This window comes from Sardina pilchardus, chromosome 5 (genome assembly GCF_963854185.1).
Source record: "Sardina pilchardus chromosome 5, fSarPil1.1, whole genome shotgun sequence".
In the NCBI taxonomy this organism is placed as follows: domain Eukaryota; kingdom Metazoa; phylum Chordata; class Actinopteri; order Clupeiformes; family Clupeidae; genus Sardina; species Sardina pilchardus.
In genome coordinates this window covers 15,658,984-15,686,562 of record NC_084998.1, presented here as the reverse complement: position 1 = coordinate 15,686,562, position 27,579 = coordinate 15,658,984, and the positions used below count along the sequence as shown (strand labels likewise).

General features: G+C 41.3%; 2 protein-coding genes across 4 annotated transcripts; one reads left to right on the top strand and one right to left on the bottom strand.

Annotated features, from left to right (window-relative positions):
- Window positions 1-8,787: 8,787 nt before the first annotated feature.
- zcchc10 (zinc finger, CCHC domain containing 10) lies at window positions 8,788-10,353 on the bottom strand. The gene is made up of 4 exons (XM_062536630.1): window positions 10,223-10,353; window positions 9,615-9,773; window positions 9,349-9,399; window positions 8,788-9,253 (listed from the first exon to the last, which is right to left on the bottom strand). Exons 1-4 carry the CDS (start codon window positions 10,261-10,263, stop codon window positions 8,995-8,997), a joined length of 510 nt encoding a protein of 169 aa, XP_062392614.1. The 5' UTR covers window positions 10,264-10,353; the 3' UTR covers window positions 8,788-8,994.
- A 1,675-nt stretch (window positions 10,354-12,028) lies between these two features.
- On the top strand, window positions 12,029-26,937 carry hyou1 (hypoxia up-regulated 1). Of its 3 annotated transcripts, XM_062536629.1 has the most exons (25): window positions 12,029-12,290; window positions 13,263-13,332; window positions 13,492-13,585; window positions 13,676-13,754; window positions 13,875-14,029; window positions 14,769-14,845; window positions 14,942-15,123; window positions 15,448-15,563; window positions 15,761-15,947; window positions 16,116-16,250; window positions 16,810-16,892; window positions 17,191-17,323; window positions 17,568-17,755; window positions 18,050-18,188; window positions 19,241-19,298; window positions 19,482-19,558; window positions 20,071-20,226; window positions 20,565-20,761; window positions 21,040-21,127; window positions 21,419-21,675; window positions 22,591-22,675; window positions 22,772-23,009; window positions 23,180-23,305; window positions 25,382-25,457; window positions 25,749-26,937. In XM_062536629.1, the coding sequence occupies exons 2-24, from the start codon at window positions 13,269-13,271 to the stop codon at window positions 25,420-25,422; spliced, it is 2,955 nt and encodes a 984-aa protein (XP_062392613.1). In that variant the 5' UTR covers window positions 12,029-12,290; window positions 13,263-13,268; the 3' UTR covers window positions 25,423-25,457; window positions 25,749-26,937. The 3 variants fall into 3 exon arrangements, with proteins under 3 accessions (XP_062392613.1, XP_062392611.1, XP_062392612.1); XM_062536627.1 differs by lacking the exon at window positions 25,382-25,457 and having other exon boundaries at window positions 12,030-12,290; XM_062536628.1 differs by lacking the exon at window positions 25,382-25,457 and having other exon boundaries at window positions 12,061-12,114.
- The last annotated feature ends 642 nt before the right edge of the window (window positions 26,938-27,579 follow it).

Genomic DNA, 27,579 nt, shown 5'->3' with positions numbered 1-27,579 from the left:
AGACTTTTGTGAAAGACCAGGGAAAGTGCTCCTAAATAGGCTTACATTTGCTTACATTCTGGTGTGTAGGGGTTAGGTAAAAGTGAGACTTCATTGAGTGCTTTTAAAATAAAATGCTAATCCAATTATTTAAGTAACTGACACATCTCGGTCATGTCTTGCACTCTCAAGACTATCAACTCTTTGACTTTACTTCAGATGTTTTGACTATGGAAATCAAAAAGACTCAAACAAAAGGGGACACTGACTGTACTACATTAAAAGAAAAAGAAAAAAAAAACTTTTTCTAAAAAGGTTACACAAACTTTGCCTGAGGCCTGAGCAGACAATCATCTGCTACCTACCTCCTTCCTTGATATGGATCAGTCCCGCTGCGCCATATAAGGAGATGTTATTCTATGCAAGTGAGCCTCACCTCCTAGTGATCTCATCATACTGAGGAATGCCAAGCCAATCAGGGACACTGTTCCAGTAAACATTCTCCCTCCCCCACCGAGGCCTAGAACACTGTAGTGACTTCTTTAAAGTACTAGTCTACAACTGCCTGATCTCTCTCTCTCTATCAGGACTCACACTCAAGTTTATTTCCTTTATGACATGACAAGAAAATACTAAACCCATTGAATGGCTATTTTTCAACATGTTGACAGGGACAATAGTTACTATACTTGCCAAAATAAGAGAGCCATTTTGAATCAAATGTAGAGTGCATTGTTTACCCAAAGGGGAAGAGCTGCTTCTGTAGGCACAGCCCATCTCATTTTCATGATCACTGGCCTGTGCAGGAGACATAAATATGTTTACTTTTAAACTCATCACCCAGGCCTACAACTCAAGAGCAACACACACATACATACACACACACAAACAAACACACACACAACAGGTCAGGTGGCCATAAATTGCCACACAGCACACTCATCGTTACTGCTCAAAAATCACATTTTATAATATTTAACCTATAATTTATTCATAGAAGACTTGACTACAAACACAGGGAATGATCCCGGATGGAGGCTATAAACCAAACATTACAGGGACCAGAGGTCACTGTGGTGAGCCTCCGGGCAGGGCTGTCCGCGGCCTTTCATGTGTACTTTGAGCCACTTAGGCTGGTGATCTTTGACGTGTGCAAATTCTGGACGTTACATCTACTCAGATATGGTCATTTCCACTGGTGTTTTAGACTACACACGCTGCCTAGTTGGCAGGTGATGATTAATCATAAAATAGGGCGAATACATTTTCGAGGAAATATACACCACGTCATAGCAGCACCACCCCACCTCACCTCAAAGTGATGACATTGATACCTACGTACAGCTATATCAGTCATCAGTAATAACACAAATCTGTCCTGTTCAGAATCTTGATCCGTTTTGTGACTGTTGTGACTAAAAGTGATTTTTTTTTATGGGAATTCTCAAACATTGAGTTTGAGAACTACAAGCACATAAAGTTGCTTTGATTTTCAGTTACATAAAATCAACTGCAGTGTAATCAGAAAGGTTTTTTTTCCCCTGCTTCTTTTTTTTTACGGAAATGGAAAAACAAACCTGTTCAACGTCATGTTCTCAGTAATTAGTCCGTAACATCTACCAGCACATATAATTCTGCCTGTGTCGTTAACTTCAGTAAAACATTTGCCTTGTTGTGTGTAATAAATCACATTATTTTATTTTTTGACTTTATGAGTCATTCAAACAAAAGAGAATGCATTTAGCATTTCCTTGCAGTATACTTGCCCCTCATTAAACTATACCTTCACAAAGCAGGATCCACTGTTAAAATAAATGGCCACTCTCACTCTGTTGTAGGCCTAACAACGCACATCCTTCAAATGTGTAGTGAAAGGGAAACTCCTTTACCCTATGGGATATAGTCATGGTCCATGGTAGGGGTGAACAATTCTGTTAGAAATCATGATTCTTGATACGAGCAATTTTTGAATAACAAAACTAACCAAATATCAATTAAGCTGATCAATGCCACAATATCTAGCGCATTGAGCAGATGCTTATTGCAAAGTCTCCCAATGATCATGGTTAGAATGTAGATTTTTGAAGTGAAAGCTACTTTTAAATTCCTTAACTATTGTTATGAAAAACGTTTAACTATTAAATGAAAACTACTGCTTTCATTTGCAGTAAGTTGTGCGATCCGTCACAATGTTTTATGAGGGAATGCAACAGGCCTGCTATAGCTTGGGAATGCAAAACTTATTGTGAGGAAAACACAAAACGATTGTAGTGGAATGTAAAAGTTGCTCCCAGTTAAAAAACACACATTCTCACCATGTCCCTTCAGGCTCTTATGCTAAATGTTGTTGTACCTCTAGAAGGGCTCTGTAAGAAGCAAAACAATTTGTACAAACAACTCAAGGTTCCCACTCTAAGTCAAATTATAAAATATAATTATATAATGAATAGTACAATAGACCAACCAATGATTTCAGAGCAGCCACATAGCGATCAAGAATCGTTTACCTTTTTAGAGTGAGAGATAAATAAATGGACGTTGAATAAACAAAGTTGCACTACTCAAACAAGCAGTAAAGCTAATAACCCGATATACACCAATTCTGCATGGAAATATATTTGTATTAATATATTTTAAGTAAATTATGAACTGCTACAACAAAATTCCCTGATAATCCATGGCTTTGCCCTAAAAATGATCAAATGCCCCAACTTTCCATGTCTGGAATAGACTTTCCCAAATTCCATAATATTGCAGAAATTCCATGACCCTTGAACTTTATATCTAAATCAGCAGCTAAACATTGTTAAAATGTTGAACGAGGTCCCCAAAGTACTCCCCGAGTGCATACATAACACAAACAAATATGAGTAGGTTACCCATGTCAAGCTATAGCCTAGCCAAAAATGGAGAGTCAAAAAACAGCAGTATAGGCCAGGTCAGCCTAGAGAATTAGAAATTTCACCAGACAATTGGGAATACAATTAATTGAAGCCTGACATTAAGTTCAGAGAGTGACTACACAGTCTACACACAAAAAAAAGTGAACACCATTAACCTGTAGCCTATTACACATATCACTCAGCCTGTACAGCGAGTCAACTACTTCTGATGCCAATATGGTACTAGGCAAATCCACAATAGGCTTTGGCTCAAAATTCCAATCATGTACAGTATTTAAGGAGCAACTTCTACTCAGAGAAGAGAACAACGTTATTATTGTTACAGCAATATCCCAAAATATTCTAAACCTGTTCTGTACCAACCATAGCCTACTCAGCAACGATGTAGGCCTAACATTGGCACTGCACCCATTTACTACACCCAACACTATGGCTATAGTTGACCTGAAACCACAAATTGGTTACTTTGTTTTTGTCTGATAATATGTATTACCTGTCGATGCCATGATGCATCAGCCTACACGGTTATTACTAGCCTTGGGTAAAACACATGAACACTGTACTGGCTTAATTATTTTTTTAGGCGCACTTTTACACTCAGCTCTTTTCACAGAATTAGCGGTTATCAATCAGCTTAGTGTAAGTACATAGGCTTATATTTGTGGCAGAAGTCAACCTAAGGTACTCCTTAACTTCTTAAATGTAACCTTGGGTGATTTTTACACTTCCCAAACTCATACACCTTCTTCACCACTGTTGCAAAGGGCCGGGAAATTCTCTTCCTGTGGTTTATTAGCGGGTTAAGCTAGCAACGCCGAAGCTACTGAACTGCCCAAGGTACACCACACCACTCAACAACAAAACCTGATTGGTTGGAACATTGACTGACTATCGCTTTGTCCAGCAACAATCCCAGAAAATGGTAAAACAAATAAACAACAGAAAACCGAAAGAGACAACATATCACCCCAAAACTCAGATTATGGTTATTTATAAAGTTGTCAAGCTAAATCAGACCAGCAACATATGACCATAGGATTATTAACCGTCCTGTTAGAGCTTGTATGACATGAACTGCACTCATTTGAATGAGGACAAAAGTGACGACTAGCCCACAAATGGGCAACTCTGTGTTTTTCACTGGGAACATTTTCTTCCCATGCCTATGAACACACCATAGGTTTCCTTATGTCTGGTAGCCTATGCTGATTGCTGTGCGGATGTGATTGACATATGTGCAGGGTAGAAAATCAAGTGAATTTGCATTAAATTCAGTTGTTTTAACTAAAATGATTTTTTCAACTACATTTCAGTTCCCTGTTATAGACCAAATTGCGATATTAGAAATTCCCTGTTAATTCCCGTTAATTCTCATGGAAAGTTTCCTACTTTGAAAATTCCCAGACTTTTGCAGCCCCAGTCACCACAGCTTGCATTTGCAAGATATGCCACAACATTCCACACCATTTAGCCTGGAGGTAAGTCCCTTAGCCTTTGAGAAACAACCACGCAACTGCATATGTAGAACAATCTAACTTTTAATTACCCAGCAGCATTAATCCAAAGAGAGGGGGACAACCATCATTGGTATGATAACGAAATAAATAAGAGTTTGATTCTATAGCACCACATTGCCAGTTCCACCCAACCTCCAAGTTGCATGTATAGTGAGTGTGAAACTGAACTTCCAACAGTGAGCAATAAATAAACTAACCAACACATGCATTCCTACATCAAGGGTTCATTATAAAGTAATAGATAAAGAATAAGTATGTGGAACACAGTAAAGCTTGCCTGATATTTTCTGTTAAGGGTTATGACAGAATCTAGGCTCAGACGTAGATGCAGACTAAAAAATATATTAGTACAAGCTCTGAAACTATTTTTTTATTATTATTATTATTTTTACTGGCTTTGCAAGCACATTGAAGGGCGAGTGTTGTTGAGAGTGCGCTTCGGTGGCATAAACAAATGCACAGAATGCAATGACATACGCATGTTGACTTCTGCCTTTGATTAAATTCTTCTGGGCAAAAGTAGGCCTGTAGTGTTACCATTACAGCTAAGAACTTCCTGGTTTTTCGCCATTTTGGAAACACAACGGGCATCCTCAATGTCAATGACTGAGAATGTTGAAACAACCCAAACTTCGTAAAACACTTCAAACTGCAATCCCAGTGTTTTCAACAATTCCAGGTTATTTATAAATGTATTGATCAGACATCCTATTTCCGCATGGCGTGACAACCGCGCGTTTGTTTTTGTTACCAGTGCTTTCTCTATTACAACAACATTATCTGAATTGTATAAAGTTATCACGAAAAAAAACATTACATGCCCAAGTAATTATTGAAGTAGGCAGCCCAAATGTACAGGTAACTTGCCAAGACAACCTACTCGGTTTGCAAGGTGCAAGTGATAACGTTAGCTACTCGTAGATGGAATAAGATTAGATACAAACAAAACAGTGCATTCTACGTTACAAACACTGTTACTCCGATCGTTTGCAATCTATTGTATTATTATGCGACACTACTCATACCACAACATCTTTTGGATTTCAACCATTTATATCGACAACCCACCACATATATACAAAAAAAAACACCTACGTAGCTAGCTATCTGATGTGCAGTACACTAGCTGCACATCTATGTAACTAGCTAGCCAGTCAGTGTTAGTTCACTCTGATGACAATATATACTCGAACAACAGTAAGTTAACAGGGTTGTGCTAAACGAATTCCTTGTCCAAATAATCTCAAATAGTCACACAGATCTTCGCGTCAAACATCAAACCATGACAACTAATGGGAATATGGTTCAGTAAAGTTAACATATACAATGCATTTTCTGGTCGTCGTGCCAGCTAGCTAGTTCAGCTAACTTGTAACAAACAGTTGTGGTGGCCACTAGCACTAACGGGGTATTGCCATTTGCCGTAATAGCCTGTAATCTGAAGCACCCTTTCAAGAACATAAGAACTGTAGCATAACGTTGCTCAAAATATAGGACAGCACTACTGAGAACACAAATGGACATGTTAGTTAAGTTGGTTATCAATTCCTGGTAAATAATAAGATGAACTCAGCCCATATAGCTTTGGTTGTAGCCTGTAGCAAGAAAACAAATCGCATTAGCTTCTATGATTCATCGCTGCTTATGAGAAGCATAATGGCTAACAAGCTAGCTAATGGCTAACAAGCTAGCTAGCTAAATTAGCAAACCAATCCCACAAGCTAAGTTAGCACCTTGATTAGGTGGTCAGTCACAGATATTTTCAAAGGAATGCAGATAAACATTATTTTTTCACCAAAGATAAAGATGCAAATAAAACAAATATCGAGATCGTTATAGTCGTCTTACCTCTTGTCTTCTTTTAGGCCCAAACCATTCTAGCTATTGGAAAGCCTATCCCTTTGTCTTTCTTCACTTTCCAGTTTAGCAAATAGACCTTCAGTAAAATGTCATCAACGATTCCCTAAACATAAATAATTGTTAAAATACTCAATCGACTCCATCTATGTGAGCCATGAGACGAGATGGCGTATAATCGCCATTGTTTTGCCGGACAGTTTTTCCAACAAAACCTCAAGAACACAATCAAGAAGAGAGTCGATTGAAGCAACTGGGTGGTTGATTTCGATTCCTGAACTTAGTCACGTGACAGCGACGCATACCGTGATACAAGAGCGAGCGTCTGTGTATCTGGGCCTGTGCACGAGCGCATCACTCGAGTGCTTATCACCTGTATGTTTTATCGTCAGTGCCACACGGTCAGTGTTATTTCTACAATTTCCGTCGGTCCTACTTTCCATATCTTGAATGGTGGACTGCTTAGAAAACAATGAGTTTCGTCGTTAAATCTGCAACAGGACCGATTATACTGCTCTTCATTTTAGTCCACACTGAAATGACTGTAACCAACACATGCAAGAATATTGGAACTTCACCATCTAAATTCCCTACAAAGGTGGAGGAATGTACACAGTAGCAGATGACTGTTAATTTAATTTATGTTAATGTATTGTCTTGTGGTATTTCATTACAAACAGTACAAACTCTGTTCTATGATCCAAAAACAAAACACATACTATACACAATAAAATATTAATAGTACACAAATGTAGAAACATACTGGGAGTAAAACGCACATTAAAGTCTATAAGCTATCTTAAAAATATGGGTTTAGGAGTAAGGTGGAGATGGAGAAGATGTAAGATGCAGTCGAGAGCATGGAAGTCTGAGGGGAGTTGGGTGCAGCATAGAAGGCCTTTGCTCCCATCGGTGAGCCTGATGTTTGCCATTGTCAATACAATACCAAAAATACAAATTAAAATGCATAGGCCTGTTAACCTAAAATGTTATGCAAGGAAAAAAGTTATTAGGTCAGTGATTATTTATTAAGGACCTAGATAAGCACCACCATGACCACAGGTAAAGACCTTTCCATAAACTGCTAACACATCTGATCTCACTGAACCTTTGAGAATAATATCAATAAGAGTTGGTGACATGCACAAAAACTATCCTGTATTTTATAACTGACGTACATTTATGTCAGATGCAAGTATGTATTGCAGACAACTATGGTCAGTGAGCACTTCAATGACAATGACTATAATGTGGAAGTAAAATTAAGTCACATGACATACAGTATGAGATTAGTGAAAGTCTTTGTTCTGCATGTGTGATTTATAGCACCACCTATTGGACACAGGAAGAGAGTCCCGATAACGTGTAGACGAACACCGGGATATTTGCCATCTTTCCAACATTTGTAATGTAATATTCTCTGGTATCGGCCCTGCATAGATGGTCTTCTCTAATTGATTGCTCCGGTCCCAATAGTGGCACCGATCATTACAAACAGGGTGCATGGCAAGTGCTCAGGTTATTAATGGTCTTGCTGGACAGAACCATCTTAACAGTTTGGACTGTTAAATCTTCGTTTGTCAAACCATTTTACTACTGACTCAATCAAGATGTCCATCTATTTTCATTCAAATTATATCTGCATATACAAACATAAAGTATGTAAAAGCTTGATATGTATTATGAGATGTAAACGAACAGATCTACTGGAACTGGAAAACATGCGCAAATGTATAAAAATGTGAATAACAAGAGACCAGAATGAAACATCTTCAGAACATATTAAAGACAAACAACCACTGAAGCAATTTTACTGTGAACACATCTGTTTTTAGAGCACTAAAATGATAATGGCATGTATGTTTATTTTCAGTGTTTAGCTCCTACAATACATCAAGAAAGCCAAAACTGGACTGTTGGGTTAAGGCACCTGTATTTCTGGTGTAAATATATATAGCTTCCGTTAAAATATATGTATTTGTCCCTTTCTCTTACACACTCACTCTTTCAAACACTGGCTTAGAAATTGCAGTAAGGTGACTGCCAAGACAAATATTTAAAAACTAGATTAAAACTCATTGGAAAACCTTGAAAACATTTATCCATACCGGAAAGGTTAAGCATAAAATGTCAAAGCGAACCTCTTAAGGCTGATCTGAGCGTCAAACATTAAATCATGTTGATAGTTATCCCCCATCATCACCATTAAAATAAGTATGCAGGATATTCATATTCATTATTTTGACTACCCTAGCACGACTATTTCTAAAATGATGTCGACTACACATCCACAGTTCTGCAGAATATCCTCTCTACTGCCACTGACTGTACATGATCGAAGATGTAGACATAAGTGAACATAGCAAACAGATATATTTCCAATTGTTCATACCAACAAATTATGTAACTTTCCCTTTCAGTATCACAGTTCACTTGATGATGAGACAAATGTAACTGAGTAAGACAACTGTTAATTATTCAACAGTATTTAAACAGGATGTTCTACCATATTACAAAACAGTCAGAGGGAATAAAAATCAAATATCCTTTATTGAAAATAAAAGAAATCTTGCTTGCCTAGGCACATGACGTGCTCTAGCACTCTCAGAATTGAAGGCTTAAAACATCTTGATGCAACCAAGTCATACCAAAACCGACTGGGTACAGGATTACCACATCATCACAAAAACACATGGTAGCGTTAAAAAAACGAAAGGAACATCTGGGCTTCAAGTCCTTCAGGTTTTCTTTTTTCTCTTCACTGGTGGGCCTTGGTCCGAACTGCTGCTGCTAGAGGAATCTGAATCCGATTCGGAGCTGCTGCTGCTACTGCTGCTGCTGCTACTGGAGGAGGCCGAGGAGCTGGAGCTGCCCTCGCTATCACTGCTGCTGTCCTCCGACGAAGACGAGGAACTGGACGACTCGCTGCTATCAGAGGAATCACTTGAGCTATCCGAGTCACTGCTGACACCAGTGGAGCTACTCTGGTCTTTTTCCCTAAAAAAAAAACAAGGAGCATTGCCATACATCAGACCATCTTCCACATGATTGATTTTGGAATTATTTATCAAAGAAGATGGAATCTCCATTACTTTTTTCTCCTCTTCTTTTTCCTTTTATCAGCGACTTCTCCAGCATGAGGGCTGTGAAGAAGAGTAAACGGTAGCAGTGTGAATCATGACTGAATACACAACAGGTAACACACACACACACACACACACACACACACACACAGACACACACACACACACACACACACACACACACACACACACACACACACACACACACACACAAACACACAAACACACAAACACACAAACACACAAACACACACACACACACACACTATACTTACATTACATTTTCTTGTTTGTTATCGTTTTCCTTTAGGGTCTTCTTCATCTCTGCAGTTCGAGAGGGTCGATAAAGGTACTTCCTTTTCCCTTTGCACTCGTAGGTCCAATGACCAAGTTCTAGACACTTCTGACATTTGACGTTTTGCTTGTTTGCCTCTCTGTTTTGGTATAGAGTGGAATGAGAAGAAAAGAACAACATATTAATGCCGTTACTGTTAAAACCTGACTACATTAGCTATGGTGTTATCACTATCAAAAAGGATGACACTGCCTCACGTCTGTTATCTTTAAACACATTTAACTTATGTATTCAAAATAATTATTAAATCGCTAAAAGCTAACATTCAAGGGCAAGGCTTTCAATAAATTTGCCAGAGCTTATCAAGTGTTAAGCAGAGTAGTCGTAGTCGTAATCGTAATGTTAAGCAGTTAGCAGCTAGCTCTTGCTAGCTAATAATAGGCTAGTAGTTGGTCCAGTCTGAGACGCTACACGGTGTTGTATTTCCTGTACAACAAACATTACACAACATTGTTCACATTGTACTGAATAACTATGCTACTACCTAACAAACCCAGACGCTAGGATTTGTATTAATATAGTACTTACGCTAGCCTTCTAGCAATCAGCCGATGCATCGGGGTCGCCATGTTGACAAAGTTTCTTCTACTATGCCACAGTCAGTGAAACAATAAATGTAAACGTGATATCGCCACCTACTGGCTGGAAGAGAAATCTGACTTTCACACGTTACATGACCAGTGACGCAAACCAGCAGCATCTTCTCCAGTCTGGACCAGGGTCTCCTCTCTCCGGTCTATCCATTGCACTCATCATCACCACCAACGACATTTCTAGACCCCATCTGAACTTTTCCAGACGACTGTGAATGAGTGAGACTGAGAGTGATCTTGCTGGATCAGGCTGTACCTTTAGGCCTAAAATAGATAGAACCAACTCCAATTTAACACCAGGGAGACTGCACCATTCTGCAGGATAGGGGTTCTATGTTTACATCACATTCATAAAGTCAAGCATCACTCATATAGTACTCTGACACAGCCCTGCCAAACAATTTACAATCTGATACTATTTACACTACCATTTGCTATTAGTTACAAAATCTTTCACAAGTATATAATCTTGAATAGTCCTGTAAATAATTGCAAAAATAAATGTAATTTAAAATGTAATAATATGAAATGTGTGAATAAATTAATTTATACATGTCCTTAAGTTAGAATAATAGAATAGAATAAGTCTTTAATTGTCCACCAAGGTGGAAAATTGTCTTTGGCTCACCCAAAACACAGGATAAAACAGACATGTTTCACAGACACATTGATTGGACATACAGCAACTGGACATACAGCAACATACAGCAACATATAGCAACTGAACATACAGCGACTGGACATACAGTGACTGAACATACAGCAACATAAGCAACATATGGCAGCTGAACATACAGCAACTGGACATACAGGACAAACATCAATGGTTATAAAAACAATATAAAATTAAATAAATAGGAGCAGTTCTTGCTGTCAGGGGATTCACTTTGAGTTGATAATATTAATGGCGTTTGGGATAAATGATTTTTTAAAAATGCCTTTAGCCAATGGGACCCTGTAGCGCTTGCTGTAGCGCTTGTACTCATTAGCACTACTACATGTTCCCCATGCTGTATTAGAATAATGGAGTGTAAGGAATGCAAGCAGAGAACTGCCCTTTAATATGTTGGTGAGGGTGTACAGGATATCCTCATCAAGTCTTTCACTAACAGATGGAAAAAAGGAAGATGGAGTTCAATGATGCAGCAACGTGTTTGCACTCTCCAGACAGACCTTTTGTCAACCACCCCACACTGGTCTGGCATGTTTAAGAATTGAGGCCTAGGTGTATTTGTTTACAGAACCTCACATGAGAATCTGTAGTCATAGGCATAGGCTATCCTCCAAAATCCATAATGCCATGTATCATGTCTAAAACATACTTTTATCAAATATGTGTTTTTTAAGCAGAAATGTGGTTCTTAGGCCTAAATCCAAAGGGAATAGTCAGCCTTTTTCAACTAGCCTAGTTTAGGCCTCAATCATTAAGGTTTCATTGTCAGACTGCAGGTGATGCAATGGGACCCTATTTTACTGTACAAAGATGGGGTAGCACAAGATACAAATATTTTAGTTTTCCCCATCCCATTGACTGAACGTGTACCAATCAAGAACGCAGATAAAACTTGTTGTACCCCTGCTGGACCACTGAATACACTGTCCAAGTCGTGGTTCAGCACGTGGACCTATCGTTGTTGGTCGTTTAGAAAGCAAAAGGCGGGCCTTGTTACCACAGGACAACTGTCACTCGCGGAAGAGCGAGTACAAGGGATCCAATGAGATCACGCCGCGTCCTGGGCCCAATGGTTAGGTTAGGAACAAGCCGGTGACTGCAAAGGAAAACGCAAGAAGTCTGTGGAGTGTACCCTTAAAATAATTGCGAACAAGGTAATGTTCCTAGCCACACTGGAGCTGGTTTTCAGTTGTACATGATCTAGATATAACTGCCGACGAGTACAAGAGGGTTCGGGAGTTGATCAAATCCATTTGCTCAGAAACGTGCAAAGCCAGAAAGAACCGGAGTTCTGTAGTCACCCACAACCAAAATAACCTGGGTCTTTAAGGTAAGTTTCGACATGTCGGTGGAGTTTGAATGTAATGTTACACTCATTTTACACAACTTGGTCTTTAGCACCATTTTCATCTACCCTGCATAGCTTTGTTGTGACAGCACTGACTGTGCGTGTGACAGTTTAGCTAGTTTGCTCACTTAGCAAGTGAGCTAGCTCGCCAGCTAAGTAAGTAAGTGAGTGATCTGATGTCTGTAGCCTATTAGCATTGCGGTCTAGCTGTAGCGTTAAGGATGGATGAATGGATCTAATTGCATTCAGCATAGTTCTGAACAGGATGTCTTAACACTTCTCATACGAATTGTGTGAACGTTAATGTACTTTTTAGTGATTAAACTAAATGCACTTTGGCCTACCAATTAAGTTGAGTCTAGAATAATGCTGGCTAGCGAGAGAAAGCTAGCTTCAACGTCTCACGACGTGACTCGGTCAATCAACGATTCACACACCGGCGTTCAAAGACTAGAAATTTCGATGCGCATCCACAAGCCTGCACGGACCCATGTACGGCTCATATTCATTCCACAAAGCGAATATTCGCGAGACTGCTTTAAACTGTTGTGGGCAGCGCTGTTGTCCCTACTGTCTAACCATGATGTTATCCGTATGTCTCAAAACGCCAGCAGTCATTTGAGATGATGACTAGGTTAATTGACCGCATCCTTACAGATTGTTCAGTAATTAGTGCCACGTGTATTCAAGCTCTTGTCCTCTCACGTGGGCGGGATCATTTAGCTTTACACATAAGGGGACTTGAACCTGATGGTGTACCTGTGATCAAGGTGATCTGTCCCCACCTACAGTAGACTGAATGTACTTCTGTCCCTCACCATACACACATTTAATACCTCTCTGAATGACAAACTTGTATCTGCTGTATATATTCCCACCAAAACAAAGTAAGAATACTTGGAAGATCTGGCTGTGGCCATTGTATCTGTTGACAGATTTCTTTTTCTCCTATAGGTCACAATGAGGAAGCTGACCATATGGACATTGTGTTGCCTTGCACTTGCACTCCTGCCTTCTCAGACAGGTAAGATTGTTTGAGACAACGCGGTGCATGTTAATATGGTTATGGCGGAGTATTAGTACAGTGATGGAGCCGGAAACCACTGTGCCCTCACACACAGTAGTTTCACTTCCTAATTTTCTTGAGTGTGGGTGTTTGATACCATGTTTGCCTCACCTGCAGACTCTGTAGCTGTGATGTCTGTAGACCTGGGGAGTGAGTGGGTGAAGATAGCTTTAGTCAAACCTGGTGTGCCCATGGAGATTGTCCTTAACAAGTAAGTTTGAACCGACTCAAACAGTCATTCGTGATGGTTAAGCAGGAAAGACTTTGAAACTGAGCAATCGATTCTTCTCTGTTGCTCCAGGGAGTCGAGGAGGAAAACACCGGTAGCCGTGTGCCTGAAGGACAATGAGCGTCTCTTTGGAGACAGCGCCCTCGGAGTGGTAGGTGTCACCGTTCCATGCATCTCAAAGCATCTCGTTTGACATACGTTGACAGGTTTTGTCTCTTGTTAGACAATGAGCATCGTGTCATTCATCATCACATCATCTGTGTGTTGACAGTCTGTGAAGAACCCGAAGGTGGTGTACCGATACATTCAGAGTCTTCTGGGGAAGCGTGAGGACAATCCCCAGGTGTTGCTGTACAAGCAACACTTCCCTGAGCACCAGCTAGAGAAGGACGAGCAGAGGGGCACTACCATCTTCAGGCTCTCAGAGTAAGTCTCGTGTGGGATTATGCAAGTAAACCAGTGTATGTTACCTCTCTCTTCATTTTGAAGGAGGGGGGGGTGCCTGCATACAGTAGTTGCCATAAACATTTTTGTAAACCAACTGGTTATATCTGTAAGTCTGTAAGGTTCTTGGACCTTATTGGACAGATAACTTCAGTGTTAAAAGACAGACGGTGGGTCTATCCAACAGGAATGTCACTAAACCAATTTTGCTCAGCTTGTTAAATCAATGCGGCATGGTCTTGCACTCAGCCTATTTCCTCATTATACCATAATGCCTGCTGAAGAAAGAGTAACATTTAACTTCAGATACAGGCAAATGACAAAGCAACAATCACAGAAGGAATGGCACACGATGTTGTTGCCCTCTAGAAGTTGTTGTCCTCTAGAAGTTGCTGATGTGAAGTAATTTGAGGTGGTATCTAAATTGAATTAGAACAGCACTTTAAAGTGTTGTTGGTTGCATTGGCAAATATCAGTTCAACCTTGCAGAAGCATCTTTGACCGGTTATATGACAGACTTGTTCTTGAACTGTGACATGGATACATATAAATTGTAATACTGTCATTAGTTACCTGGCCATTAAAATACTGATTGAGTACCCTTTATCTGACAGACTGTCGGAGGAATCGTTACACCCCCTCTTTGTATATATTTTACATATGCATGTCTGATGGCCGTTGAGTGTTCTGCATACTGATGAGGATCTCTGCTCTCCCACAGAGAGATGGTGTACTCACCGGAGGAAATCCTTGGCATGGTGTTGAATGACTCTCGCTCTCTTGCTCAGGATTTTGCAGGTTTGTTTGGTTTCTTAAGCTTTGATCTATACAGTCACTATTCAGCATATTTCAGAGCTAACATTGGACTTTTTTTGTTTTGTTTGTTTTTTTCAGAGCAGCCAATTAAAGATGCAGTGATCACCGTTCCAGCCTTTTTCAATCAGGCAGAGAGAAGGGCAGTTCTGCAGGCTGCCCGGATGGCAGGCGTGAAGGTCCTTCAGCTCATCAATGACAACACAGCTGTTGCTTTGAACTATGGAGTGTTCCGGAGGAAAGACATAAACGCAACTGCACAGGTAATGCCAAAAGGCTCTGTCAGAAATCTCCATTAAGACAGAAATCCTAGCTGAAATTGTGTGAAGAAGAAATATATACTCAGTGGCGGTTTTAGGTACGGGCGAACCGGGCGGTCGCCCGGGGCGGCATCTTGTATGGGGCGGCACGAGCGCTTAACCCTATGAGCCCAACTGACGCAAAGTGCGTCAAAAAACACTCATGGGGGCGCTCGTGGAGGATCTCGCCTGGGGAGTAATTCAGTCTAGAACCGCCACTGTATATACTGTATGTATTTCCACATCTGTTTCTCTCATCTTAAAGATGTGCATGTTTTCCCCTTGCAGAATGTGCTGTTCTATGACATGGGCTCTGGAAGCACGACGGCCACTATCGTCACTTATCAAACTGTGAAGAACAAAGAGTTGGGAACACAGCCCCAGCTCCAGATCAGAGGAGTAGGGTGAGTTTCACTGTTTATAGTAACACCTAGGTGAATATACCATAAAGAGACTATAAAGTAGCCACAGATAGGCTTGTGTGTTTGTTATTGTGTAGATGGTTTTGGGCATTTTTTTTGTTTGTTTTAAATCATTCTTTTTTTTTCTCTCTTTTTTTTATATGAAATATGTTTTTGATTCTAAATAAATATTCATTAAGGTTTGACCGGACACTGGGAGGATTTGAAATGGAGCTTCGTCTGCGAGAGCACTTGGCCAAGCTGTTTAACGAGCAGAAGAAGTCCAAGAAAGACGTGCGGGAGAACATGCGGGCCATGGCTAAGCTCCTCAAGGAGGCCCAGAGGCTAAAGACCGTGCTCAGTGCCAACGCTGAATTCATGGCTCAGGTCAGACCAGTGACTGTTACCTTCTCACACTCACACCTGGTAGAGGAACACACCGTTTGCACAGACTTATGAAATTGGTTCATGAAGAATTTTTATTAGTCTGTTAACAAAACAAATATGGGCTTGTAATTCTGATAAATGAAAAAGTCCTCTGTTTGTTTTTTGCAGGTGGAGGGTCTGATGGATGACATTGACTTTAAGGCGAAGGTGACTCGTACTGAGTTTGAGGAGCTGTGTCAGGATCTGTTTGACAGGGTGCCAGGACCTGTCCAGGATGCCCTCACCTCAGCTGAAATGTCTCTCGTGAGTGAACTCTAAAGGAGCGTGTGTGTGTGTGTGTGTGTTTTTGGCCCGAATTTGTCGTGACCGACAAGTTTACAGCGTCGTATCCGGTTTCAAATGGTCGGGTACGACATTGAACGCGGAGTGAATCTTATAATGTGACATGCTTCACGACTTGCGATTTGTCGTTCACGACGTTCTAAAACAGCCCGACAAAAAGTCTGGCTTGTCAGAAATTTGACGGGAGTCGTGTGACACGACCGATGCTTTCGGTGTATGTGGCCACTCTCCCGACCAAGACGCGGAGAGGTTTTCATGGTTCTAAAATCGTATAGTGTGACATGGTAGATCGTAAACGACAATCGTGAGCGACAAAAAAAATCGTATAGTCTGACCAGGCCATTAACGACTGATTTTGCTGTAGTTACAGTTCTAAGATTGAATACCTTAATTAGTATCTATTAGGAATTATTTAGTTGGAGATGTCCAGGTCACCTTTAGACTGTGTTCTGTGTAGGCCGGCTTCATAGGGCTAGTCTAGTCTTGCAACGCTGAATGTGAAACCTTATTTCCTGTGTAGGATGAGATCGAGCAGGTCATTCTTGTGGGAGGATCAACTCGGGTACCCAAGGTCCAGGAGGTCTTGCTGAAGGCTGTGCGCAAGTATGTCCTTATTTTCAAGGCTTACAGTTAAAACAAAACAGTACTGATAATATTAGCTTGGGCTCTGTGGGTTGAATCCGTTCACGTCAGTTTATATAACAGAACAGAAGTTGACCCAAGGTGCTTTTCAAAATTCAAATTGTGAATAATTAATTATTTAAACATAACGTGAAGAATAGAAATGTACTGTATGAAATGACAACTGTATTTGAAATGTAAATAAAGCCTTTATAAATCAGCCATATTGGTTTCAGAAGTGAAAAACTCCTTCCTTAACAACGTACCTCGTGTGTTTCAGAGAGGAGCTGGCGAAGAACATCAATGCTGACGAGGCTGCTGCCATGGGAGCCGTCTACCAGGCAGCGGCCCTCAGCAAAGCCTTCAAGGTCAAGCCTTTCATCGTGCGAGACGCTGCCGTTTTCCCTATTCAGGTAAGGAGCATCGTCATCTCAATAGAAACTCTATCCATTTTTAAATTCTAACTGTTTTGACCAAATACAGTAGTCTCTGCCTGTTGCCAAGGTAAGCACTGTGTGCACGGTACAGTCACAACGAATAACATATTCTTGGAAAATATGTTATGTCTTGGGACTCAGCCTTGGTTGAACAGCATGCAGACTAGTAAAGGCCTATGTACAAACACTGAATTTGTAACATGTTGCTTTCCTCTACCAGGTGGAGTTCAGCAGGGAGACTGAGGAAGAGGATGGAACGAAGAGTGTGAAGCACAACAAGCGCATCCTGTTCCAGCGCATGGCTCCATACCCCCAGAGAAAGGTCATCACCTTCAACCGCTACGCGGATGACTTTGTCTTCAACATCAACTACGGCGACCTCAGTTTCCTCAGTGAACAAGACCTAAGGTACGCCGTTTTAACATCAACAACAGTAACATGCATGTGAACAACACATGAGCAATCAAACCAACAACCAACGAGGATTTTTAACAATATCAAGCTGTCTACCCTAAAAGCATGCACTAATAGACACCCCTAACTGACATCTTTTGCCAGTGTTTGTGTTGATATGATTGCTCACATCCTGTGAAGGCTTCTCTTTCAGTTTTGCAGGTTGTGCAACTAACCATCTTTTCTATTTAATCACCAATGCGAATCTATTTTGAGTTGATGAATGATTTGCGTTTGCTCTGTGTGCAGTGTGTTTGGCTCTCTGAACCTCACCACGGTCAAGCTGAATGGAGTGGGAGAGAGCTTCAAGAAGCACAGCGATGCCGAGTCCAAGGGAATCAAGGCACACTTCAACATGGACGAGAGCGGTGTGCTGGTGCTGGACAGGGTGAGGTCCACATCTGTCCAGCCAATCTGTGCCAGCTCCTATTTTGGAGTCCTGCTGGGAAGCTACACCAGGCGCGTAATTGAGGCGGTCCGTTTTCGTTGCATCTGCTGCAACAATTAGCTTCCACTGAAATCAGTGGAAGTAACTGCAACAGACGTGATTGCAGCGTGTACGTAAAAAAAAGAAATTAGACCAATCTTCTCAAATGTTTTTTACGCATTAGATACGCACCTGGTGTAGCTCTCCTGCTCTGGTACCACTTCTCTGTTTCCACTGTCTGTTTGGAACGTTTTGTGGCACAGATCAAATTCTTGGCATAGTAATACTGGATCAGAATAGGATTTAGCATGTCAAAGTTACAACTTAAGGAAGCCAGATAAATTACATTTAATTACATAGCGGGCGCTATGTCAAGCTGTGAAGGATGGAAGATGATGAATAAATAGGCATAGCCTAAATTAATAAAGAGTAAAGCAAATAGCCTAGGCATAATGAAACACTACGGACTGGAGCAGTATATTTTGCAACATGTTTTGAATTAATCTGTATGAAAACACGTAGCCTACATTTGCAAAGAGGAGAAACAATTTAATTTAATTAGGCACAATGAGACGTTACATTTAGTTTACATGCAATGGTGGTTTTGGATGTCGGAGGCATTATTGCACTTGCATCCTTAGTTGCAATGCACAATTATTCCCTTGCATGAAAGCTCCTGTAACCGCACGTTCATTTCAAAACATTGCGACGTGAAATACCACTAAAAACGGGTTGTGTGTCTTAGTGAGTTAGAAGTCGTTAGTTCTTTTTAGCTGTCCTAGACTTAGGAGCTCCTTTTAAGCTTAAAATGCTTTGTGAATAACTTTTAGTGAAAAAAATTAGGAGTCCTAAAGTTTGGAGTGACACGCCCATTATTTTTAGGAGTTTCTCCTAAATTTGCCAGTTAGGAGCTACTTTTAGCCTTAAAATTCTTTGTGAATACGGGCCCTGACTAGGAACACTTGAAGAGGAGAAGGAGGTGATTGTATTGGTATTAATGACTGCTTTTTCAGGTGGAGTCTGTGTTTGAGACTATTGTGGACGAGAAAGAAGAGGAATCTACACTGACAAGTATGTTCTTTTTTTTCAAAAAAAAACTAATGCACACATATAGGGCTGAAATGATTACTTGAGTAACTCCAGTAATTCCATGATCGTGGGAAATTCTCTGACTTAAGTATTACAGCCATATTGGATGATTCTGGAGAATAAGCAGTGATCACAATTGTCATGTTTTGTGTATTTGTGTTTCAGAACTGGGTAATACAATCCAAAGTCTGTTTGGAGGTGGAAGCTCAGAACCTAGTGCAAATGTGACTGAACCAGTCCAGGTGAGTTCTAACATGTCTTACAATAGGCGGTTTTCCACCGACAGCGAACCCGGTGTTGAACTGGTGCCGTTCAAAATTCTTTGTGAACCAGCCCACATTTCCACCAGTTCTGAACCGAACTAAGGATGCATCATCATCAATGGGTGTTGTATGCAAAAACAAAAGTTAATGAGATTCATATAAGCAGGAGAATGATATGACCAGTTGTCCCATAAAAACTCATGGCAACAGTTGATATGGACGGAAAACTGATGCTTTTAGCCTTCTCCCCTCTGAATGGCGCAATGACGCCCACTCCAGTTCGCAAGAAAAACCTACTATTTTTTGGTTCGACTTCCGAACCAAGGTGCCACGTTCTGAACCGGCTTTTGTTTGGTGGAAACGCGGTGAACGGTTCAAATGTTGGTTCGCAAACGGGAACGGAGCCGGTTCTCTGTCCGTGGAAAAGGCCTATGTGTGTGTCTGTATCTATGCGTTTGTGGTTCCATCATCAACCTCTTATGTGGTTCCAGGATGAAGAGGAGGCTCCTGAGGCGGGTAAAGAAACTGAGGAACAGGTCGAGAAGGAACCGGCCGCAGAAGAGAAGCAGGAAACCGGAGAGCAAACAGCCGAGGAGCCCCAGGCTGAGGATCAGGCCACCCAAGACGGGGCTGACACCGCCTCGGAGGTAGGTCTCCTCCCTGGGCCTGTCTTAACCCTCTCTTAAAGATGCAATGCAGTGATGCACAGATAGTGCAAAGTGCAAAGTTAGCATAAATAGTTAATAGGTTTAAGCATATCGGTTCAGTCCTACTTTGAATCCAGAGGTTGATGATGCTGATTTTACTTAATGTAAAGATTTTAATGCAACTCTTCAATCTGCCCCTCATCACCACTGTTTTGTTATGTTTGCTGATTGCTGCTCCTTTAGCTAGCTGCAGCCTTAACATTTGTCAACCTTGAATCTCTTTAGCGAACAACTTTTAAAAAGTGTTCTGGCATGACATTGAAACTTGTGCTGAGCAGGCAGGAAAGACTGAGGAGTCTGCTGAGAAATCTGAGAAGGCCCCCGAGGGAGACCAGGCTGAAGCTAAGGAGCCCGAGGAGGACAAGAAGGCCAAACCACTGAAGAAGAGCAAGATCTCGGTTGACATCGGAGCAAATCTCGAGGTCAACGATGTGCTGGACCCAACCATAGAGGCCATTGAGTCCTCCAAGAAGAAGTGGGTTGTTGTTTCTCTCTCTCTCTCTCTCTCTCTCTCTCTCTCTCTCTCTCTCTCTCTCTCTCTCTCTCTCTCTCTCTCTCTGTAGTTCTCTAACGTTGTGCCCTCTTAGTAAAAATGGTGGATAGCCTGATGGGATCTTTATTGCACAGACAGTTGTTGTCGCTGTCTGCACAGAGCTTCACACTCATACAGTTCATGATTCATAGCACAAGCACGTTGACAATACTGAGAAGTGGGATCACAGCCCTTTATTTAAAGAACGCCTACTGTGCCAGGTTGCAGGATCTGACTGATCGGGACCTGCAGAAACAGGAGAGGGAGAAGTCCCTGAACAGCCTGGAGGCCTTCATCTTTGAGACCCAGGTATGGAACCCCCCAATTGTAGCTTACAAGGCATTTGTAACCCAGAGTTTCAATGGGTGCTTCTCATTCGTCTTTTTATATTACCTCCCTTCCTTCCTCGGTCCTCGTTCCCACTGATCTACATAAAGAATGATGGGGCGGCAACAATGGGATAGTCTATCCAGTGCTAGTTATAGATCAGTGGGAACGAGCCTGGAGGACCGAGCATCGAGGAGAGAGGAGAGAGGTTGAGAATGGGCCAATATCTGTGTCGATGAACGTGCCAACGGACACGGTTTCCTTCCGCCTCAGGACAAGTTGTACCAGGATGAGTACCAGGCTGTGGTGTCCGAGGAGGAGAAGGAGCAGCTCTCGTCCAAGCTGAGCGAGGCCTCCAACTGGATGGACGAGGACGGCTACTCGGCCGCCACCAAGGAGCTGAAGGAGAAGCTGTCAGAGCTGAAGAAGGTGTCCAAGGGCATGTTCTTCAGGGTGGACGAGCGCAGGAAGTGGCCTGACCGCCTGGCCACCCTCGACAGCCGGCTCAACCAGTCTGCCTTCTTCCTCAAGTAAGTGGGACACACACTGGTCTGGAGGCAGTATGAGTATTAAAGGAACACTCCACCGTTTTTGTCATATTAAACTACGTTATTCCTTTAACTAAGACAAGTTCATACATACCTCTTGCGTTCCAATGCATGCACTCAATGGATCCAATTGAGATGCATTGGCAGTAAAGAACTCTAGATGGTGGGAAACACTGCCTTAGCTCATTTGTACTTGGTTGAGGACGAAAGAAGGTTTTGATTAGAATAGTGGCTTAAACCATTTATAGTAGTTTGTAAACAATAGCAACAGCTGCTTTTTCATCTCTGAGGAGAGTAATGATTTTCAGATGTTTCCTCATAGGGGCTCAATAGGGAAATTAGGCAGCAGATATATTTCGTAACTTTTTTTGTTACTCAACTCCCATCATCACAGATCTGTTTCTCAGATTCTTCAGAAACAGGAGTGGCTTTCATTAACTCCTGCGGTTACAACCGTCAGAATTTGTCCTTTATGTCCAGAGTTGCAGAAACATGGCTTGCGCAACTGGGAGTATAATAATACTTTGATTACCGTTATGTTAAGTTAAACTGGTTCCAATTATGCTACACAATAAGATGTGTTATGCCTTATGTCTCATAATCACTCAAATCTTCTGGTCTGATTTTGAAATCCTTTTGTTTCACAACACAAGGTATTGAATAGGCTTAGGTTCCTATTACACACATGCAGGTGTGCCCCATGCGATTTGTCTTGATAAGACAAGCCTAGAACAAAGCATGCTTTTACAATGTTTTATTGTTCTTGACTCAGTCAGCCTTAGGCGAAGTATGCCATTCTTACTGAAATATGTTTATATACACGTAGACACTGCCCCCAAGTGGTAATATAAAGAAATGCAACAACAAACTAAATGTATTTTCATTCCCTCCCTGCAGAAGTGCTAAACTAATCCCCGAGGCTGACCAAATCTTTACTGAAGTGGAGCTGAAGACTTTGGAGAAAGTGTTAAATGAAACCACTGTAAGATGTGACACCTCTGGAAAGTCATGATTGTGAAAGTCTCCGACTGCACCGTTTCAGTGCTCCTCTAATCTTTGATATGCACCTCCACTCCAGACTTGGAAGAATCAGACGGTGGCTGAACAGGAGAAGCGGTCGCCCTCCGAGAAACCTGTGCTGCTGTCCAAAGACATTGACGCCAAGATCTCCCTGCTGGACCGCGAGGTCAACTATCTGCTCAACAAGATGAAGTTCACCAAACCCAAGCCCAAGCCCAAACCCAAGGAGAAGAACGGCACCAGCTCCGAGAGCAGCAAAGCCAACAGCAGCTCAACCACCACAGACGATAAGCCAGGTCTTTTTTTTGTTTGTTTGTTTTTAATCGTCCTCTTTCTCTGTTTGTCCCTTACACTCACACACACACACACACACACACACACACATGCTGTACTTGCCATGTTTAAATGTAGCCACTAACACTGCGACCATAACATATTCACTTTATGTATTGAATTCTGCTAATAGAAGCTGGAGAAGAGGTTAACCCTGCTGAAGAGGTTAATCCCGTGGAAGAGCCACCTGCAGCAGACAAAGAGGAGACGGCAACAGAAAGCGAAGCACAAACACCAGAAGAAACAACAACAACAACCGGTAAGAGTCAGAAATGCATCTACCGTAATTTCCCGACTATTAGCCGTGGCTTATACATTGATTTTGCAAAATTTCTTTGGCTATGAGGTTGATGCACAGGGGCAGTTAACATGGTATTAATATGTTTTTTTTTAACTTGCTTAAAACTCTGTCCTGCAGCTTATACACAATGTGGCTAATACACAGGAAATTACTCTAAACCAGGGTTCTCCAATGTGGTGCCCGCGGGACGCGTATGAGGCGCCTGCAGAGCACCTTCTAAAAATAGCCTACGTGTCCGCAGATCACGCTCTAAAAACTTTCTCCGTTGTGACATTTTTAATATACTATAGACAAGAAACATTTTAAGAATGTATGTAGACAACAATCTGTAGCCTTAACTACATTAACATTAACTTGATATGGGTGGTGATACCTTACAAGTTGTAGCTGGGTTAACTTTTAGCCTTTGGCACCGAATGCCTTTCCCATTCAATCGACAACGGAAGTGGAGCGCATATACAGTACATACTGCTCGCACACATACAGAAAAAACAAGCTGCTGGCGTAGCAAATGGAAGCTTGTCTTTGCGAAAGTTCTGTGGCCATTCCGTGTTTGTCCCATACGGTTCGGGCATGACTGTTCAAGGACTGAAAAACGTTTGCTTTACTGTAGCACATGGGCCTCTGTGTAGCGCTCCTCTGTGTAGCGCTGGAAATCGTGTGGCATGTATGCCATGATCCAATTAACCTAGTACCTGGCGAAACATATTGTCAGATCATGGAGACGTGCAATAACTATAAAAGGCGTCTTCATAAGTTAGGTTGCTTTTAGTCCGGAGTTACACTTTTCAGTGTGTTCCATATTGAGTGTCCATACCTAACAAGGCATTGACCCTCTGTTGTTACACAATGTGAACAACGTGTACTTGCAGTTTGGACACATATGTAAGTACATGTACAGTTCATATCAACATTTGATAGCTGGTAATATGCAGGCTTTTTTGTTGCCACTTATCTTTGAAGACTTTAAACTAGAAAGTTCATGGGATGCTGAACAATACAGACCATGAACCATGACTTAGGAAGGCCAGATGAGCACAATTAGATTGCCTGTAATTGCAGCTGTTCAAAATGGTTGATCAGTGGTATTGGTGAAGGACCATACCTTTCACTGCTACTTTAAAGGTTGTATCAGCAATGCATAAATTGCCTCATTCATCTGATCTTTGCTCACAATCCGCTAGCTGCCCGCCCCATAAGAAGGCCATAAAAAAAAAATAAAAAAAAATGCGCCTCTGTAGGCTCCGAGATCTGCACATGAAGAAAACAATTGGTGCTATCAGCACTCCAAACCAAAACAAATAGTGTTCCAAGCAATCACAGACATGGGGGGTGGCCGGGTGGGTGTTGTGGGGTTTTTTGCGCTCGTGCACGGCTGCACGTGAAGTTGGAGCTAAAGGAGGGCAGTGCCATTATCTGGAGCTGTCAACGAACAAGTGGATTAATGGCTGAATCAATTCCCAAGAGGAGGAGGAGGAGGAGGAGTGGGGCTATTATATTTACTTGGTTATAAAATTGTGAAGGAGTAGCGCTGTTATATTTACTTGTTTATAAAATTGTATAAAAAACAACTATATTGACTTACCCAGCGGAATCAGCCATCATTGAGGTTTAAAGTCGATCAGAGTATCGTGTGTCTGTCGCTTTTTTTTTTCATGATGCATGAAACATGGAAGGATGTTTGGGATCTTGCTTCAAACACCCAACAGAAGTGGTGTCACCCATGATCGCTGATACAACCTTTAAGCAGCAGAGTAAAATCATTGGCTGGGTGCTTCCAGACCTGACATGAAGTATTTTCTCATAGCAATGCATACATAACGAATTCCTATATTTGGGAAAAGAAGGAGCACCCTGGTTGGTAATCCTGTGCTGACGCTGTATTTATGCTACTTCTGGTGATTGGGAACCGCATGATCATGGGACATGGTGCAGGCAGTGGGGGGCAGTTAATCAGAGGGGAAACCCTTTTGATCAATTGGCTGATGGAGAAGTTAGTGTCTTAGCATTTTTTACTTTATCTCACTTCTTTAGAGAAAGTTTTGCACAGCAGGAGAGATTTGGAACAGTTGTAACACACATCTCCATACTACTTTACAGTTACGCAAAGGTAACGTGACCAAACGCTTTGACACTCTTATTGAATGAGCATCCGCGTGCATTCACACATGCTGTCTTGGGCTGCCTTTCCCAAATGCTTTGTTGTGCCCCAGCCATTAAGTGCTCTACTGGTGAAGATGGTCACAGCACAATGATCCTTTGGAAAGCACAAACCTTGCTGGATTCTTGTCTTACAAGAATCAAGGAGAACATGGCCTTTGCATGCAGGCAGAAAGTAAAATTGATCTTTTTAACTGCTACCTATGATTACTGACAGATTTGTTTCCTCTTTCATTTTCAGATCAACCAGAAGACAGCAATTCAAATCATAAAACAGATGAGTTATAACAACTGGAACTAAAGTATCTCCTTGTATTTATTGACTTGTGTAATGGTTCAGGTTTTCTTTGTCAGCCCGTCAACTTTCAATATTTTTTTTTTTTTTTTTGCGCGTTAAGCAGAAGGTTGGGTCAGATCGGACACTGTTTGAGGTGTACATTTTTCAGCGCCATCTGAGATGGCAGTCAACACGGCAGGAGCGGACCTGGCCCTGTAGTGGCCTGAACCAGCCTCCCCTCTGAGCCCCGTCAGGGCCAGGTCTGGGCCCCATCCGCCTCCCTAGACTTAACCTGCCGTTGAGGGGTCATAGATTTCTTGGTCCCCTTTATCTTTCACAAAGTTTGTGAACAGCCGGAGAGCCCTACCCCAACCCCAGCACCCTCGCCCATCTTCACCCCGCCGCACCCCCTCCTCTGTCACCAACACAACTCTGAATGTTCAGCACACACAAGAACAGTTCCACAACTGGACAGAAAAAGAATGTGGAGCCCTTGCTTGTAACAAGAGGTAGTCATGGGTTCAGTCTATTTAAAAAAAAATGGTTCCATTTAGAAAGTTGTTCACTTTCCTTTGGTTCCTCTTTAGCCATCTATCTGCATTGACATGAATGCTGTGCATGCTGAATATGTAAGATCCTAACATGTCAGTCCATTTTTATAAACTGGAATTACAAGCAAGGTTATACAATTAATTTGGACACAAGCCACTGAGTGTTGCTAAGTTGGATCTTCAGTGTACAGTGTGGATGTGTTTTTATATATATATATATATAAATAGATCTATATATATAAAAATATACTTAACTATCTAAAGCATGGTTTTAACCAGTCATGCCTAATTTAAAATGAGCTTGTTCTGTGAATTATGTGTAATTTGGGAGAACACCAGAATACCATTTTTATTATGTTCTATGGACTGCTGCAGGACATGTACTTTCTATCTACCTTGCTCTTTGGTCTACTTACCTCTCTGCGTATGGTGTTGATGAGTAAATGAGTATTTTTGCAACATTAAGTACATGGAAATAGTCTCACGATATGTGCAATCTGCACTCTTCTTTGCATTGTCTCATTGACTGCTTCTCACCACACAAAGCACTGCAATCTGTTTTTGTTTTGTTTTGTTTTGATGTTTGTTTTTGCTGCTTTTGGTTCTACTGTTCCCATGATAGAACCGTTTGCCTGCACTAGATCAGTTCTTTTTTTTTCTTTTCAGAAAGCACTTGTGCCACATCAAACACAGAAACCCTAACTCGTTCATAACTTGCCCTTTTCGTCTGTTTGCATTACATGAGTATACTTCTGTGGAGGGGGGGATCCGTGTTGGGCTGGGAAAGGGAGATCATTTCATTTTTTTTTTTTTTTTCTGAATTGTTAATAAAGTTTTTTTTAAAGAAAATTATTTTGTTTTCTTGACACTCTCAATTTTCTCTCGATTCTCAAGGGATGTAACTATTGGTGAAATAAACTTAATGTATGCATTAAGCCCCAGAACCGAATCCTTACAGCAAACACTCCACATACCATGCAATGATTGATTTGATATTGAAATCTCAATCTGTCTTGTAGCAAAACCTGGAGAGATTACCATCATCAATTCAGAAAACAAAGAAATTCTAGACAACATAATGATTCCCTTATATTTTAATAAAAACAATATTTTTACTATAATGTAGAAAATAGAGCAATATGTAGAAAATTAAGTACTGTATACCCCTACCCTCAAGCTTTTGATGTTTTTCCAATGCCACCTGAGCAAAATAATGAATTACTGTGATATATGAACTTTTAAAA

Coding starts and splice junctions, on each gene's coding strand:
- zcchc10 (XM_062536630.1), bottom strand. CDS start 10,263: ATGGCGACCCCGATGCATCGGCTGATTGCTAGAAGGCTAGC. Junction 9,400..9,614: donor AACAAACAAGAAAATGTAAT/GTAAGTATAGTG, acceptor TCTTCTTCACAG/CCCTCATGCTGGAGAAGTCG. Junction 9,254..9,348: donor AAAAAGAAGAGGAGAAAAAA/GTAATGGAGATT, acceptor TTTTTTTTTTAG/GGAAAAAGACCAGAGTAGCT.
- hyou1 (XM_062536627.1), top strand. CDS start 13,269: ATGAGGAAGCTGACCATATGGACATTGTGTTGCCTTGCACTTGCACTC. Junction 14,846..14,941: donor TCTTGCTCAGGATTTTGCAG/GTTTGTTTGGTT, acceptor TGTTTTTTTCAG/AGCAGCCAATTAAAGATGCA. Junction 21,676..22,590: donor CAGTCTGCCTTCTTCCTCAA/GTAAGTGGGACA, acceptor CCCTCCCTGCAG/AAGTGCTAAACTAATCCCCG.